The sequence below is a fragment of the Chrysemys picta genome, chromosome 21, assembly GCF_011386835.1.
Source record: "Chrysemys picta bellii isolate R12L10 chromosome 21, ASM1138683v2, whole genome shotgun sequence".
NCBI lineage: Eukaryota > Metazoa > Chordata > Testudines > Emydidae > Chrysemys > Chrysemys picta.
In genome coordinates, this window is record NC_088811.1 from 18,262,237 (window position 1) to 18,279,837 (window position 17,601).

General features: G+C 45.4%; 1 protein-coding gene across 1 annotated transcript; it reads right to left on the reverse strand.

Moving 5' to 3' along the window:
- Window positions 1-1,078: 1,078 nt before the first annotated feature.
- Window positions 1,079-17,042, reverse strand: DDOST (dolichyl-diphosphooligosaccharide--protein glycosyltransferase non-catalytic subunit). The gene is made up of 11 exons (XM_008169821.4): window positions 16,811-17,042; window positions 15,453-15,563; window positions 13,284-13,370; window positions 12,719-12,822; window positions 10,183-10,277; window positions 7,327-7,420; window positions 5,891-6,039; window positions 5,027-5,174; window positions 3,487-3,607; window positions 2,957-3,063; window positions 1,079-1,578 (listed from the first exon to the last, which is right to left on the reverse strand). Exons 1-11 carry the CDS (start codon window positions 16,965-16,967, stop codon window positions 1,429-1,431), a joined length of 1,323 nt encoding a protein of 440 aa, XP_008168043.2. The 5' UTR covers window positions 16,968-17,042; the 3' UTR covers window positions 1,079-1,428.
- Window positions 17,043-17,601: the final 559 nt, after the last annotated feature.

Sequence of the window (17,601 nt, forward strand, 5' to 3'; positions counted from 1 at the left end):
CTGGAAAAGAGAAGACTGAGGGGGGACATGATAGTTTTCAAGTACATAAAGGGTTGTTACAAGGAGGAGGGAGAAAAATTGTTTCTTAACCTCTGAGGATAGGACAAGAAGCAATGGGCTTAAATTGTAGCAAGGGAGGTTTAAGTTGGACATTAGGAAAAACTTACTAACTGTCGGGGTAAAAGCACTGGAATAAACTGCCTATGACAGTTGTGGAGTCTCCATCACTGGAGATTTTTAAGAGCAGGTTAGACAAAACACCTGTCAGGGATGGTCTAGATAATACTTAGCTCTGCCATGAGTGCAGGGGACTGGACTAGATGACCTCTCAAGGTCTCTTCCAGTCTTATGATTCTATTTCATTGTCCCATTTCAAATAGTTTCCCAACACTCGCAAGGTGTTTAGCTTCTGATATAGAGTTCATATAGCCAATTTAGAACCAGTCCTAGATTTATTGTATGTAAAAAATGTGTTCCTCTCTAGGAAACCTCACATGACTGTAGTAGGAAGAGAGCCTGAGACGTAAGTCCTTGCGTCAGAGGCCTGGTATGAGGCATGCAATCTGGCAATCATGCAATCTGGCAAGAACAGGGCTATTTCAGAAGTACACATTCCTAAGAAGTGCTAAGCACAGAGTACTTATGCAAACACATCCCGCTATCAAGGATGGTACAAAAATATTCCCCAAGGATAACAGGAACACACTGACCCCTCTTAAAAGATAAGATCAGGATGACAGTATTAGCTTGTTTGTATCAGGGTATAAAGATGCATCTCAGAGGGAGTACCTTGGTCCAGGCAAGGGGGGAAATGGATGGTCCTGTCCTTCACTGAGCTGCGTCCATTGTCACAGACATACATGTCTTAGTATCCTTGTAGAGTCTGCCACGCGCTATTACTGTGCTTTGTCGACAAACCTGGCCTGGTGCCTTTGTACCTTAACGGATCTTGTGGTCATTGGACGGTTTGCTCGAGGTCTGCTGTGCCAGCTGTCTGCGCAGAGCTGGGGCAGCATACAGGGAGAACACACATGCAGCCGAATGTCTAATGACAAAAGTCAGAAACTTCAGCAGAAGGTGAGAGGAACAAATCTTTATTCTGGAAATGAGAACAAGTTTGAGGCAAGAGCCTTTCTGAGAAGGGGTGGAAATAATAAAATGGTGTTTCATGAAAAAACCCCGAAAACAAATATTGGCACTGCCATACATTTTGATCTCTTGGGGACATCAGTGGCTTCCTCTCAGACATAGAAGTTTTCAATTTCTCTCCCACTAGTCACTCTAGTCTCAAAAATCCCCATAGCTCATCTGGCTCCTACCAGCTGAGGGTTCCAGTCCCCAAACATTTATAATCTGTGCCCTGAGTGCTGCCAGTCTTCATATGGAGCCAATGTCTTGAACGAGGGCTCTTTCTCCTGCTGAGAGACCTCAGTCAGATTTCTCCTTCTCCTTCATGTGCAAGAAGACGATGCTGAACATGAAGAGGCCTATCATCATGGAGAAGGCGCTGGCATAATATGGATATGCTGAGGGGATAAAACGCTCATACTGTGTGTGCTGGAGGGGACGCACAGACACCTGGGAGAGAAGAGAACACAAGAACAGGTTCACAGGAGATGAGGTCATTCAGTCCTCTGTGTAGCAGGACTCTCTCAGCTCTAGATGTGTTATTTAACTTACACACCCATTCTGACTGTCATAACTATAAAGGGAAGGGTAACAGCCCTCCTGTGTACAATACTATAAAATCCCTCCTGGCCAGAGACACCAAAATCCTTTTACCTGTAAAGGGTTAAGAAGCTCAGGTAACCTGGCTGACACCTGACCCAAAGGACCAATAAGGGGACAAGATACTTTCAGATCTTGGGGGGGGGAGGGGGAGAAGGCTTTTGTTTGTGCTCTTTGTTTTGGGGGTTGTTCACTCTTGGGACTAAGAGGGACCAGACATCAATCCATGCTCTCCAAATCTTTCTGAACAAGTCTCTCATATTTCAAACTTGTAAGTAAAAGCCAGGCATGGCGTGTTAGTTTTATCTTTATTTTCTCATATTGTAAATGTTCCTTTTGCTAGAGTGTTTACCTCTGTTTACTGTAATTTTGAACCTAAAGGCTAGAGGGGTTCCTCTGGGCTCTTTGGAAAATAACTTTACAGGGTAATCAGATTCATTCTGATTTTAGAGAGATGATTTTTACCTTTCTTTCTTTAACTAAAAGCCTTCTTTTTAAGAACCTGATTGATTTCTCCTTGTTTTAAGATCCAAGGGAGTTGAATCGGTGTTCACCAGGAAATTGGTGGAAAAGTATCTCAAGGCTACCCAGGGAAGGGTTATAATACTTGGGAGGGAGATATTCTGTGAGGGGAGGTAGACAGAGTTTCCCAAATAACTCAAATAATTTGAGTGGTGGCAGCAAAACCAGATCTAAGCTGGTAGTTAAGCTTAGAGGTTCTCATGCAGGTCCCCACATCTGTACCCTAGAGTTCAGAGTGGGGAAGGAACCTTGACACAGACTATGCCCCACTCAGATGACTGTAGAACCAGATTACCTTCCTGGGAAGGTAAATGTACGAGAGCTCCTAGAAGTGGTTCTATTATCTCTTATTTTTAAACTAGAGTTTTAAGCTCCAAATCCTCAACTTCTGTAGAAGCATGTCAGCAAACCTTAAGCCTCAGTGCAGGCAGCCCTGGCAGGTGTCCAACACCGCCTTAAGAGACAAGAATGTGTTTGAAGGTAAAACGCTTTCTACAAAGGCTTATTTCCAGGCCTTTCTAAATAGAACTGAAGATGGTAACAAAGATAGCTTGTAAATCCATTCCACACACAAAGGAAGGCTGGATGCAACTACACGGTAATTAAGATTACCAGCCCATTTGCAAAGTTTAAGTACCTGACTTGAAATCTCAACCAGTACTCTTACATTTCCTACCACACAGACAAGATAATTCACACTATTTACCTGTGTAGAGGAGTACAGGTGGGTGTATCCCAGCCGGTTATAGTCCACTTTAAACTGAAACACTCCATAGACATCCGGCAACTTGAACTGCACACTGTATCTGCCACCTAGGAGAGAGGCAAAGTCATTTAAATTACACAGTAAATAGAACAAGAGCATTAGGAGTTAAGAGCCTCATTGGAAGTTCTTTCCTCACCTCCTTTCATTGGTCATGGCCCTCGGTCTCCCCCAAACCCACTTTGTGGCGCTTTTCATCCAGACGGAAGACTAGCCTCTGGAACCCAAAGCTGCTCCACTGGAAGAAGGAGCTGTAGGAGAGCTGTGTGAAGTGCACCCTTCCTCTTAACAGTGGAGCATGCTTCCCCCAGTGATTCTGTACACTACCTGCTCAGAAGAACCGTAGTGTTCCAAGTCAGTATATATGAGCGAGGTGAGTTTCAGTGGTGGGGGAAGAAGTCAACACCCAGTCTTTTGTTATTGTTAACAAAGCCCTAGGGCAGGAAACATTAATTGTCCGACAGGAGACCTACCATTTTTCTTCAGAAAAGTCCTTACAAATGGATCAATGCGGACAAACTCCAGCTGAATATCATCTCCATCAAAGGGGACCCACTTCCCGTCAGAGAGCTTTTCAATCACAATGTTGTACTCCTGTAACATACAAATGCACGCTGCATTAACAGAGGCATAAAGGAAGAGGACACATTGTTAATGAGTAGGGCCCTACCAAAGTCACAGCTGTGAAAAACATGTCATGGACCGTGAAATCAGATCTCCCCCGTTAAATGTAGTTATTGGAGGGGAGGGGCAGGGCTGGGGACACCCCAGTCGGGAGCTCCTACAATTCACTGGGCTCAAGCTGCTAGTCTGGGGAGGGACAGGACACCCTCTTCCCCTGAATGGCCACTCTTGGGAGGGGACCAGACTCAGCTCCAGCTATCTCCCCCGGCTGTAGGAAGCTCCGCAGCTGCACACAGTCCTGAAGGCAGCACCGAAGTGAGGGTGGCAATCCCGTGAGCGCGCCCCCCCCCCCACACCAAACAACCACATTTGGATCAGGACCCTCCATCCGAAAACATGAATACCTGAGAATGCAAAATTGACTAAAATGGACCATGAATTTGGTAGGGCCCTATCAATGAGCTAAGAGTGATACCTGAAATCTCAATCCTAAACTATGAACTCCACTTTCCACGAAATCAAGGGGGACAACAGGGAATTTTCCAGTAACTGCTGTTTCCAAAATAAGAGTCCAAGTGAGTTTCCACACTTGGAAATGCAGTTGAGCTACCATGCACTGAAAATCAAGCCAATACTCAGTAGCAAATCAGTGAGTGGGCACATCAATGTAGAATTGACTTGAATTTGAGAGTGCTATACTTAAACTCTTTAGGCATGCTAAGCTCTCTCCTCCCTCCCTCCCCCCCACAATATATAGCTGCAATTTCTATTCAAAGCACAAGGTATCTCAGGCTTGCCAATGTACTGTTTTCGTATAATGAAGCTTGGCATCACGAATCTGAGTGAAATGGAGGTAATAGGGAAGCTAAAATTCCAGCACGTACTTTTGATCAGGCTCAGATACCGGTTTATCAAGAAGATTCATGACTTAAGAGAAACCATTTGCAAGGATAACCAACCCCTCCTTAGTAAGCTTAGATAATACTTAAGATAACAGAACACAGACTTCTCCAGAGTTGGCCACTGCCGCCACTTAATATTGAATGATACTCAAGTATGAGCCATGAGCAGTCTGACATTTAGTATTAAGTGAAAGTTACATGTAGGAACTAAAGGTTAGGTAGACACTGCCTCCACATTAGTGGAGAAACACTGTCAAGAAGGGGATGGTTCCTACAATTTAGAGGAAGAAAACCCCCACCGTGTTATATTTCCTCATGGCCTCTGAAATTTCGCACCTTGGCTGGTGAGGCCCTGGGTGCCAACCATCATCTTTCCAACCAGAAAAGAGGAGATAAGTCTGCTTCCACCACACTCTTAGCCCAACAAACAAGAGTACATTCTCTCTGCACAAGTCTATTTGACTCATTTTCCTACAATCAGTCTTACCACGAGGTCGGTGACAGTGTAGGCATTAGGTGGTGATCTCTCCCCTACACGATGGTGAGATACCTCTCCAACCCGCAGCACACCCTCTTCCTTGAATACCCAGCGGGACAAGGCAATAGCGAGCTCGTAGTTACCCGTCTGAGAGTACCTAGAGATGGTGAGAGGTTGAGAACAAAGCACGGAGACTGCACTGGAGGGCATTCATAGCACCAAATATTTTTTCGGTCAGGTATCCTATGAAGTTTCTCCAAAAACTAAGTGCCATATCAGAAAATCAGCACCCATTTTAAATGATCACATTACTTGAAAGTTTTCCCGTAAGACTGATCTTTAGACCCCAACTATCTACTAGGTCTTCTAGGTAGTTGCTTAAAAATACAGTGAAACATTTTAACAGATCAGCACTGAAAGGAAGTCAGTGCCCAGGTTTCCAACTTGCTCACTGATCTGATATATATCAATGCTCAGAGTATAATATTCTATGTCAAAATTTCCAAGTAGGAGCTGTGCCCACATTATGAATTGTGTTCATAGCTTGTCTGAATAAAATGGATGCAGAAACTGCTTCTCATACACCTTTCATCAGGGTATCTATAAGGACAGGAGACAGCTATATGGGTTAGCCAGCTTGACAATTTGCACTGCACTTAAAGGAAGTTATTATAACCTAAACAGTGTAGATTTTACAGTAGCAGGGCTGGATAGTTATGACAGTATTCAGTATATTCCCATCAGTCATCTTTGACACAATTCATTCTCATCACCTGCTAGGGATTCCTTGATCAAAGAGGTACCCAGACCACTTGGACAGAAAAGCCTGAATAGCCCACCCTACCTACAGAAGACCATGTTAAGCTAGTGCACCTCTGAGAGCCAGGTGTAGCTTTCTGCACAGCAGAGTTGAAGAAAGCATCGCTGAAGAAATCCAAGGAGCCACTGAAAACGACACGGGCGTTGTTCCTGGCCTGGAGACCAGCAATCAAAAGTGTATTCTTCCCAACAGCATGAGGGTACTGAAATTGGACAAGAATAGAGTTCAATCAGCACTAATGATTTGTATTATAGTAGCACCTTGAGGCCCCAACTGAGATAGGGACCCCAATGGGCTGGGTACTGTACAGACAAGACACATAGTAAGCCTAGATTCTTATTTGCTAAACAAATACCACAAACAAACATCGTGAAGAGAAAAAAAGGTACAGGGATGACATGCTCAAATCACATGGCAAGAAAAAGTAACCAGAAACTCTCATGTTTAATATATATATGGAAAGAAGGCATCAGGGATTTACGCTGCTTTATTAGGCAAGAACTGAAACTAGCAAGGCAGTATTATCCATGGGGTTTAAATAGTTAATAGTAGCAGGGAAACGTCTGAAAATTAAATGATATTGGATGATCTTTAACTTTGCTGCTAGGCCTGGCTGGGGCCAAACAAGTACAATCCAAGTTATTATCGTCTTGTCAAAAGTCTTGTCAAACCTCACAAGCCTAATTAAAGGGAATGTTTAAACTACTCGTCTGCCTGTTCAAATACCCATTATGGAAGAGCCTGTTAAGCAGACAGAAGTTGAACACGTTTGCTGTCAGTTAAGTCCCACTCATGCCAACTCCCAGCTTATTATTTTTCTCTACATTTTCATCATGTCAAATAAGACATGGCACAGAATGCATTTTTGCAGATTACTGCACTACCCAAGTGGAGAGAAGCATGAGGCTTCAACACAGCTGAGACACGCAGTTGGCAGATTCTGGGAGATGCAACAGCATCTTTTTTAACCCCTTGAAGCTACAGAGCCTCCAAACTAAACAGAAGAACCACCTCATTTCACACTGGTCACAGTCCTGCTGGAAGATGGACAGAGCTTTCAATTACTACCAACGTGGTCCAAATTCTACCAGCATCTTAGAGGAAAAAGGCTTCAAATTCTATTGCCTGCCACAGTAGCAGTGGGATTGAGAGCCTTTTGCTTCTACATCACCAGTCTGAATTCAGCCCCTTTGATACAGCCAAACAGTATCAAAGTTGAGAGCTGATATTTCTTCCAATGCAGTCTTGTTAGGCTTTTTCCATGTGGAGCCAATGAAACTGCAAGTAAGAAAGATTTCCATGATAATATTAGAAAATATATAGTACTAAGAGACCATGGACTGGAGCTTTGAAAAAACCCATAAGTATTTGACACAGAATATAAGAGGGACTTGAGTTAAGTCTCTTGATCCATTTTTAAACTGTTGAAAGAGAGGTAATTAATTCCATAGGATTAGAAGCAAAAGAGGACAAAGATAACTGTGCATACCTGTGTGATGGGCTTATCTGGGAAGAAGGAGTAAGATGTAGAGGAGCCCGTCAAGATATCTAGTACCAGAGGGTTATCAGGATCAGCCACCATCCTGTGGTGAGAGAGACACAATCAAAGTACCAGGAAGACACCTGAAAGCTGGTCAAACCTGAGATACCTGCCCAAGAAGATTAGTGTGCACTAAATTCTGATTGTAGTCTGCTAACATATATGAAATTCACAGAGGTTGAGAACCATGGGATTGACTCAGCTCCTCCTGAAATTAGTGGCAAAACACACACTGAAGTCAATCAGGCCCAATTAATTTTATATCAACTGATGACTTTAAAATAGCATAACTATTCACAGTTGTTTAAAGAAATGCTATCACATCAAAGACTGAAGTTTCCTTTAAGAACAACCCTTTACAAAACTTGACATCAACAGAAGTGCTTCTATGTTCTAAATTCAAATACAAATAGTTTAAACAAACATGAGTACATGAGAACAGGGAAGTGAATGGATACTTTACTTGTCCAAGTAGAGAGAAACAGAGTAAACAGGAAGAAGTAAAATACAGTAACTCCTCACTTAACATTGTAGTTATGTTCCTGAAAAATGCGACTTTAAGCGAAACGATATTAAGCAAATCCAATTCCCCATAAATGAGGGGGTTAGGTTCCAGGGAATTTTTTTCCACCAGACAAAAGACTATTTGTGTGTGTGTGTGTGTGTGTATATATACACACACACACACACACACACAGTATAAGTTTTAAACAAACAATTGAATACTGGTACACAGTGATGATGATTGAGAAGCTTGATGGAGGTGGAGGAGTCAGAGGGTGGGATATTTCCCTTACTGCTAAATGATGAACTAGCAATTGGCTGAGCCCTCAAGAGTTAACTCACTCACTCTGCAAGGCAGCAGGAATGGAGGGAGATATGGGCATTTCCCTTAGGTACACTGCCTTGTTAATTAGGCCGCAGCTGCTATAAGCTCCCTCGGTCCTGAGCCCTGCTCTATGGAAGATAGGGTAAGCAGGGTGCAGGAGCAGGGGGACACCCTATTAGCCCCCGTCTTCCTTCCTTTCCCCCTCCGGTACAGCAAGCAGGAGTCTCGGGGAGCAGCTCCAAGGCAGAGGACAGGAGCAGCACATGGCAGTGGGGGGGAGGGACACAGCTGAACTGCAGGCAGCTGCTGCACAGGGAACTTAGGGGAGCGGGGAGCTCATGGGGGGCTGCCGGTCCATCCTGGTTCCAAGCCCCCACCAGCTAGCTGCAACGGGCTGCTCTTCCTGCAAGCAGTAGACAAAGCAGGCGGCTGCCAAACGACGAGCATTACACAACTTTAAATGAGCATGTTCCCTAATTGATCAGCAACGTAACAACGAAATAACATTAACCGGGACAACTTTAAGTGAGGAGTTACTGTATTAAAAGTTTTGTTTCAAGGAAGTTTATAACTAGATTGAGAGATGAGGAATAGCCTTTGATTACCTAACCAGCATGAAGTCTGCGCCTTTCTTGCCTGCCCTCAGCCACCCTCCCCACAATTCCATCCTGTTAAAGGACCAAATGCCTGTTGCATCTCAACTGAAGAAACCAAAAACCAGCCTATGATGCTTTGTTTATAATAGCGCCTACCCCAGACCTAGGCTTATAACCTATCTGGAGGGAAGATTGTGGCAAGAAACCCATCTGTAGTGAGTCGGTGTGGCTCCCCTCCTGCCCAGAAGAGGGAGCCCACGTGCAGGCACCAGAGTGGGTGGGACCACCACCACCTGTCCCCGCCCCCCGGAAGTCAAGGGGGCGGGACAGGAAGTATAAAGGCCGGCCACCAGAGCTCAGTCGGCGGCCAGCCACCACAGGGAGCAGACGTGCGGCCGGGAGCTCCCGGCCAGGAGACTGCCGAAGACCGAGGCCTGGACCCTAGCTGGCCTGAGCTACCCCGGGCACGCTACGAGGAGGAGCCGCCGGAGCCCGTCCGCTCCCATCACTGGGAGAATCCCTGGGAACCGCACCCCACCAACCCTGAGGGTGAGACTGTACCCGAACCCCTCCGCCCCTGCTGCTACCCAGAGGAGCCGCCTGAGGACCGTTGGCCTGACTTTCCGGCAGAGCTACCGGACTTGCCACCGAGCCCGGGCAGAGAGGAGCCCATGCAGATGGACTGGCCCGATCCCGGCGCGACGAATGAGGTAGGCTTTGAGGGGGATCGTGGAAGTAGCCCGAGGGTAGCTGACCCCGGTCCGGCTGTAACAGAGTGTGAGCCTATGTCAGTGTGTTGCGGTCTGGATACCCCACTGACCAGCAGCGGCAGCAACCGCTGTTAGGGCCCCGGGCTGGAACGCAGTGGAGTGGGTGGGCCTGCGTCCCCCCCTGCCACCCTCCGCACGGGTGGCAGGCTTCCCCCTCACCCAACGTTCGGCTACCGCAGCCTAGGCATATCCTGGGCTCTGAACTGTCTGCTCGCTCAGCCCCTGCAAACAAGGGCCTGAGCTAACTGTTTGCCCCGCCCTGATCCAGGGCCTGGGCTCTGAACTGTCTGCTCGCTCAGCCCCTGCAAACAAGGGCCTGAGCTAACTGTGTTTGCCCCGCCCTGATCCAGGGCCTGGGCTCTGAACTGCTTGCTTGCTCAGCCCCTGCAAACAAGGGCCTGAGCTTTAACTGTGGTTGCTCCGACCCTGCACCAAAGAGCCGGAGTTTTGGGACTAACTGACTGCTTGTTCCCACAATAGTGAGTCTGTGTGGCTCCCCCTCCTGCCCGGAAGGGTCGAGCCCCGGCTAGGACCTATTACACCATCCAAACAGAGACCTCTTGTTCTCAGTTACAGCCCCACTGCCAGCCTTGCCTCGTAGTTCACTTACCCAACTCCTCGGAAGAGAACAGGGTTTAATGGAGTTTTCCCCACAATGGTGGGAGCCTTCAGTAGATTTTCAGAGTCTGCGACAATGAGTGTGTGCTTCAGGGAGGAAACAAGAGACCTGTGGTAAGCTTTCACAAGCTACTGAACACTGTAATTAATGCACCAGGAACTTGTTAACATGTGTCTGCTTGCCACTCTATGGCTAGTGATCTGCACAACACAGCACCTCATGTTCTACAGCTGCCCTTCCAGAACTTTGAAGTAGCGTTAATTGGCTCTGCAGAGTCTCACCTGGCCTCTTGGCAGGAAGAAGAATTGTAACATGGGGCAAGGGGATGGAGGAGTAAGAGCAGGAGAAGAAACTGGGCACATGCTTAGAAGCCCTCAGGGAACAGACAACAGCCCCTGCTGATTACAGTTTAGAGCAGGTTTTCTCTTGTGAGAATTTCTTGTGAGTTGCATATTAGGAAGCTTAAATCAGAAGGAAGGTAAATCCCAGGGCAACAAATGCAGATCTCTTGCAGGAACATGTGTTTTAGTTCCTATTTGTTCTGATTGCTGCCACAAGCTAATGTGAACACTGTAGAAGGGATTTCAGCATATCAGAAAAAGCATGTCAAGAAAGTACAACAGGGGTCAGCAACCTTTCAGAAGTGGTGTGCCGAGTCTTCATTTATTCACTCTGATTTAAGGTTTCAAGGGCCAGTAATACATTTTAACGTTTTTAGAAGGTCTCTTTCTGTAAGTCTAATATATATAACTAAACTACTGTTGTATGTTTAAGAAGCTTCATTTAAAATTAAATTAAAATGCAGAGCCTCTCAGACTGGTTGCCAGGACCCGGGCACTGTGAGTGCCACTGAAAATCAGCTGGCGTGCCGCCTTCGGCATGCGTGCATAGGTTGCCTACCCCTGAAGTACAACATGGAAGGATCTGCATTTCAAAGTGTCAGAAGATACTGGGGGACAGCTGCTGCCTAAAGCCTCAGTCCGTGACACTTGCACAGCCCATCCTAGAGCAGTTTGGTTCCTCTTGGCCTGCAGGGCCTTGCTCTAGGACACAAGATGTTCTTAAGTAAGGAATAATAAGCTTACAGCTTTGCAGCATGTTGTCAGGAGCTGCCATAATTAAATAGTGATGTAACTTATAGTCACTCAGAAGAATCCTCTCTGAGGGACAGTTGTGTATCCAGAGGGGTAGTTACTGTGCTTATTGTACTAAGTTTTAGTTACATTTTTCCACTGAAAGAATTTTTTGTTTAAACCAGGAAGTATTCAGCTATTACAACATACTAGAAGAGGTACCAATCCAAGAACTAAGCATATTAAGAGAGTTTAAACACCACCACCACCGTGAAATCAAAGGCCTCATGAACCTATAGAGCAGTGGTTTTCAACCGCAGACTATGTCTAAGGGGTGCACGAAAGGCTGTTACTATAGAACAGTGGTTTTCAACCTGGGGTCTGCAGACTAAGTCTAAAATTTCCAAAGGGGTCCGCAACTCCACTTGAAATTTTTTAGGGGTCTGCAATGAAAAAAGGTTGAAAACCGCTGTTATAGAGTTATTCTTTCAATGATATTGGATAGGCCTTCAACTATCTACTGTCTGGGAAGAACTCGTATCTAGCTACAAATTATGAATCTCCAAGTCCTACTATAAGTTCCGTAAGATTGGTTTGATAGCGAGCACAAGATGTTACAGTAGAAAAGGAAAGTTTTCAAAATCTGCACTGCTAATAAGATACATAGGCATCCCAAAGCAATGGTGATTTCCCCCATCCATCGGGAATTGTGTGTGCCCCACATATTTTACAGAAAAGCTATGTTACAATGTTCTTAACTCTCAGACATTATTGGGACATCTTGTATTTCTCTTGTAAAGACAGATGATATTTCAGAACCATGCACCCAACCAGATGGACCATGCAAGGACAGAAAAATCAAGGTATCACATACATTTGACAAACTCCTACAGAGTTTTCTATATTGATCTCTCTTTGTCCTTGTGTCTAGAGCTAGAGTTTACCTTTTGGCTATTAAGCATGACATTCCTATCTCCTGACCCATCATGAATAAAAAGAAATAAAATATTTCACTAGAAAGGGGGAATTCCTATCTCCTACCCCCCCCGAGGAGTTCAAGATCCAATACAGTGAACCCCTGACTATTCCAGGTGGTGTTTTTAACTGCTCAATGTGACTGGAATGTTAGAAGTTGTCTAGGCATAGATCAAAGGTGCATGATAAATTGCAATCTCACTTTAAAGAGAAGAGCAATAATAAAACCAGCATGTCATTCAATAAGATTTACAGCTGCTACTCAAAACCATCTTTGGAATGAGCATGGGTAGGAGGGGAAAGAAGAGAAAAAGGAAGATGACAGACAAGATTTGTCTCCAGCCCTTCCAGCCAACTGCATAAATAAATAAATAAATAAATAAAAATAAAAGAAACCCTTCCCAGAAGCTATGTACTAGCTAAGACACGTTTCCTCAAGCCCTGGACAGACCCAAAGAATTCAGTGTCTAGACTTTTACCTGGCCTGGGTCTGAGATATCATAGTTGTGATGGTCAATGACTGCTGTCCTTTCCTCATCAAACTCTATTCCACACTCACTGCCCAGCTCTCGCAGAGGATCACCTAAAAAGACAGAAGTGGATTCCCAATTTACAGTATGTACAAGACACAAAAGCAACTAAAAATCAAAATAAAAACGAAGGACAGCTCTGATTTATGTGCTAATGTCCTGCTAACCATGCTGCTGGGTGCACTCAGTACACAACCCTTGGCTGAATTCAACTTTCTTTGGAAAGTGAAATTAAGGCATTCCTTTATTCTTTACCACCAATTCCCTTGGAGCATTGTGAGGATGAAGGTTTGTAGCATGTTTTGAATGCACAGAGTGCTGTCTAGTTTTAGCTTTTGAAGTTCCCCTTAGAATTCTGGCTTCAACCTTTTTTAAAGAGCTCCCATGACAAGGAAGACACCTTCCCTTACAGGACTGATCTGTGCTCTCTATATCCAGCACACTCTTACTATGCAGCTATAAAATGAAAAGCCAACATTTACGCCCATTTGTTTGGCATGCAGGTGTTACTGACCAATGTCAGAACTGGCAGCCACAAGGACACTTCCGCCTCCATCGATGAAAGCAGTAATTGTCTCCACATTGATGTTTCCGCCAAAATCTGAAAAGATGCACCAGACATTAGTGATTCAAGAAGCTGATAGCAAACTATTTTACCAGTGCTTTGGAGCAAGGGAGGAGAGGGAAATACAAGGGAGGTGAGGCAAATTAATAGAGAAGCTGTGTTGGAGTGATAGGCACAGGAGGTGCCCAAGCAGGATCCGGAAGCCACATACACCTATGGCCAACATAGATTAAAGGGTCGGATTAAGGGAGGATTAATTCCTTCAGAAGGAAGGCAAAAGCCATAAAATCCAGCCTTTAAAAGGCATAGAACTAGCCATTCAATCTCATTGTAGAGAAATAGCCAATGAATTTTTTATTATTTGTTTGGGCACATTTAAAGACATTTCTTTTGGTTACATGTAGTTGATTTGCTTCTTCCTCACCCCACCCCAAGATACAATTCTTATCTGTTTGCAGGTAGAAATTCTACATTTTAAAGATAGTGAGAGACCTCTGCATTGAGATTGAGAGAGAGATATCTGTCAACAAGAGGAAATATTATTCCTTCTTGTAGAAGTTGAATTACAACTGGCACCAGTGCAAGCATTCCTGGGAAAATGATGAGGAATACCTCACTCATTCCATTCTCTAACAAAATCAAATTTAATTAAACTTCAGTATAGCAACAATAACCAATATATAAAGAGAAAGCAAATGAATTTAGAGAAACATGCATCTCTGCAAGTTGAAAGAGATACAGCCAAAACTTTACTCTACAATATCTTAATTAAGGAAGTGAAAGAGAAAACAGAACACCGAGAGAAGGACAGAAGTGGAGTAAGTCAGAGGTTAAGAACAGGTCATGAGGAAGACACTGTATGCTACACTCTAAAATTTAGTTCTGAAGTAGTTTAAAAAGGGTTCCTACATATCATGAGTCATTAGCTTCTTCTTGCACAGCTCTGTAGTTAGTTCTCATAAGGATCTGATTCCAATATCACAGTCCTAGTAGTAATGTTCAAAATTAAGTTACCTGACACATTCTCTGAGGCTCACCTGAAGTTAAGTGTGCTATAACCTGGGGCTATAGATTATACTATTCAGTTTCATTCACACACAGTCAGCTAGCTCTCCACTCTTGCTAACTGAGTGTTCCTTTTGGAAGGTCTTTCTTGGCTCTCATCACACCAATATCACCTGATCTCTCACTTTCTTGAAGGGATGTATTTCAAAAAGGTTGCTATTAATAATCCCTCATCAAGTCTGATTCAGGCTGTTAATAGCGGTAAAGAGAGAATCCAGATATTTTGGTGTGAATTAGAACAATTACTACTACTACACTTAAAGTCAAGGCATTTTAAATAACGACAGTGTTATTCCATCTTTTAGTTACAGAATTTTACAACAGTGCATTTGTTAATCTATGGAAGCACTGCTCCAAAAATACATATTCAATACATTTTTTTTTAACTGAATCACAATACCACAATTCTAGATACAACACAAGGATTATAAAGTAGGCTGAGAGTTATTAACAGACATAAGTTAGTATCACAGCAAACAATGGTAATGAAATGGTGTTTACAGAAAATAGATACCCAACAGTGGCTGCTATTGCAGGTCCAAAGCAACCAGCTATATTTTTGTGCTTATTCTTTGTTCTACAGGCTTCTGCCCCTCCCCTGCTTTTTAGAAGCAGCCTGATGACCATTTAACTGCTTAGAATGCACACAGCTCCTGCCAGTTTGCCCAATGATGAGTGAAGATAACACCTGTAAGTCTACATCTCAGGGACAGGCCCCAAAAGCCACCTCAATGTCAAAATGAAGCAAGTCAGAAGAATACTTTGATCAGTTTTTAATCAAACCCAAGAAAAGCGTTCTCATGGTTAGAGCAGGAGACTGGGAGTCAGGATGAGGCCTAGCTCTGCCACCACTCATTGTTTCACCCTGAGTAAGTCTCTTGCCTCCCTGTCTGGAAAACTGGAACAGTAAAAGACCAGCCTCAAAGGGGTGTTGTGAAGGTTAGCTAATATCTGCAAGGCACTTTACAGATCTAGTGCGTCTTCTCCAAGGGCCTCAGAGTATTACACAACTTAATTTCTGGGTCTTTTCCTTTATGCAAAAGGATCTCTTACCTTCTACAGATGGGGAGAAAATAATCAAGTTGTCATACAGAAATTCTCCATATTTTATGAGGGACAGGCCAGGGTCATCAGCAGTCCTGAAGGTGAGGTCAAAGCCTCTATCTGCACCCAGAAAACAAAGATCATAGCCATGAATACTTTGACAACTTTAATTTAAAAAAAGTGTAAGACGGGTCATGCTAGAAAATGAAATAAGAGGGCCCTTAACTCAGTCTTACCCATTACAATCTAAGCATCTAGTTGCCATACTTTTTAAGGTGTCATTCAGCTGAAGAAGTGGGTTTTTTACCCACAAAAGCTTATGCCCAAATAAATCTGTTAGTCGTTAAGGTGCCACCAGACTCCTTGGGATACTTTTTAAGTTGCTACATAAAAATCTAAATCAAGCATTTTACTCTTCCACAATACACTTATTTCCTCAGTACTCCGGTGAGCACTGTCTGCAGAATTGTTCCTGTCCGTCTCCAAGCAGTGACACTTCTTGGTACTTACAATCTAATCCACAGTGCTCAGGGGACACGGGGACTTTTTGGACAAACCAAATTAAAAACAAACAAGAACCTCGGCGCTCTCAATAGCATTTTCATGCACGTCTTTGATGTGAATCAAGCCCTGATAAAACTTGTGGATGATGTGAACACCAGAGAGGGAAACACGCACAGGAAAGAAGCAAATGCTCTAGTACAGGGGTCGGCAACCTTTCAAATGTGGTGTGCCAAATCTTCATTTATTCACTCTAATTTAAGGTTTCACATGCCTGTAATACATTTTAATGTTTTTAGAAGGTCTCTTACTATAAGTCTATACTATATAACTAAACTATGGTTGTATGTAAAGTAAATAAGGTTATTAAAATGTTTAAGAAGTTTCATTTAAAATTAAATTAAAATGCAGAGCCCCCCCGGACCGGTGGCCAGGACCCAGGCAGTGTGAGTGCCACTGAAAAACGGCCATAGGTTGCCTACCCCTGGTCTAGTGAGATCTGGGCAGCAGGGGCTGCAGCCAGTAACGGGAGACGTGAGTCTAACAAACGTGACGCTCTCCAGAAGAGAGACAAGCAGCAGCCCAGGTACAGAGCAAGGGAGCATTTCCCCCACGCGTCCTTACTGACACACGTGGCACTTCCCAGTGACCAAGCCCCGCCGCCGCTGGATGGAGGATACGGGGTCCGCGTGGCACCCGGAGAGAACCAGCCCGCGAGAGGACTCCGAGCCCCTCAGCCACCCCAGGCAGGCGCACCCCTAAGTGGGGCCGGGAGCTGCACCGGGACAGACCCAGGCTCCTCCCGGGCCTGGCCGCTCCCGCAGACCATGACCCCCCGCCCGGACCCCGGGCTCCGCCGCCCTCACCCGCCAGGCTCCGGAGGAAGAGCGAGTGCGTGTCCCGCAGGTTGATGTTCTCCAGCAGCACCAGGGTGCGGGGCCCCCCGTCCGCCTGGGCCAGGCCCAGCCCGACTAGCACCAGCAGCAGGAGCCGCCCTGAGGGGAGAGCGGCCGCTGCCTCCATCTTCCTCCTAGGGGGGCCAGCCTCACCCGGAAGCGATCCTCGCCGCGCTGCCAATCACCGACCCGCTCTGCCCGTAGAGGCGGGACACGCAAACCGACTCAAGCGGTGACCCGGAAGCGATCGGGTACCCGGCCCACATACCCCTTCCTCTCGGGGCCCGAGGAGTAGCTCCGAAGGCCCGCCTCCTCGACAGCGGGGCCCAATCAGAGACAGACAACTCCACACAGCGGGCCCCGCCCGGCAGCCCTTCCTCAGAGGGCGCCCTGAGCCCCGCCCATGCGCGCTAAAACCGCCTCCGAGCCAGCGCCCCCTGCGGCCCATCAACGGGGTAGCAGCGGTCCCAGCCCAGGCCGGGCTGCATCTGCACCCGGGTTCTGCACCTCCTCCTCCTCTCACTCCTTGGCTGGTTGTCTTCCTGCCCCAGGCTTACTGCAGTAGCCACGCCCAAGCATGCCAAGCAAGAGATTTAAAAAAAACAACAACTTTGGGTCTCTGTCTTCTGCAGCCCCTGCCCTTCAGGAATCCTTTACTGTCGCTGTTGCCAACTCTCCTGATTTTGACACAAGTCTCATGATAATGACTGTTTTCCTTAAAGCCCCAGCTCCTGGAGTCAAGTGGCTATGTGACGATTTCA

What these genes read in the sequence shown, in the direction of transcription:
- DDOST (XM_008169821.4), bottom strand. Translation starts at nt 16,967, where the DNA reads ATGGAGGCAGCGGCCGCTCTCCCCTCAGGGCGGCTCCTGCTGCTGGTG. An exon ending in TTTCTCCCCATCTGTAGAAG is followed by an intron (nt 13,371 to 15,452) that starts GTAAGAGATCCT and finishes GCATCTTTTCAG; the next exon opens with ATTTTGGCGGAAACATCAAT. An exon ending in ACACTGTCACCGACCTCGTG is followed by an intron (nt 3,608 to 5,026) that starts GTAAGACTGATT and finishes TGTATGTTACAG; the next exon opens with GAGTACAACATTGTGATTGA.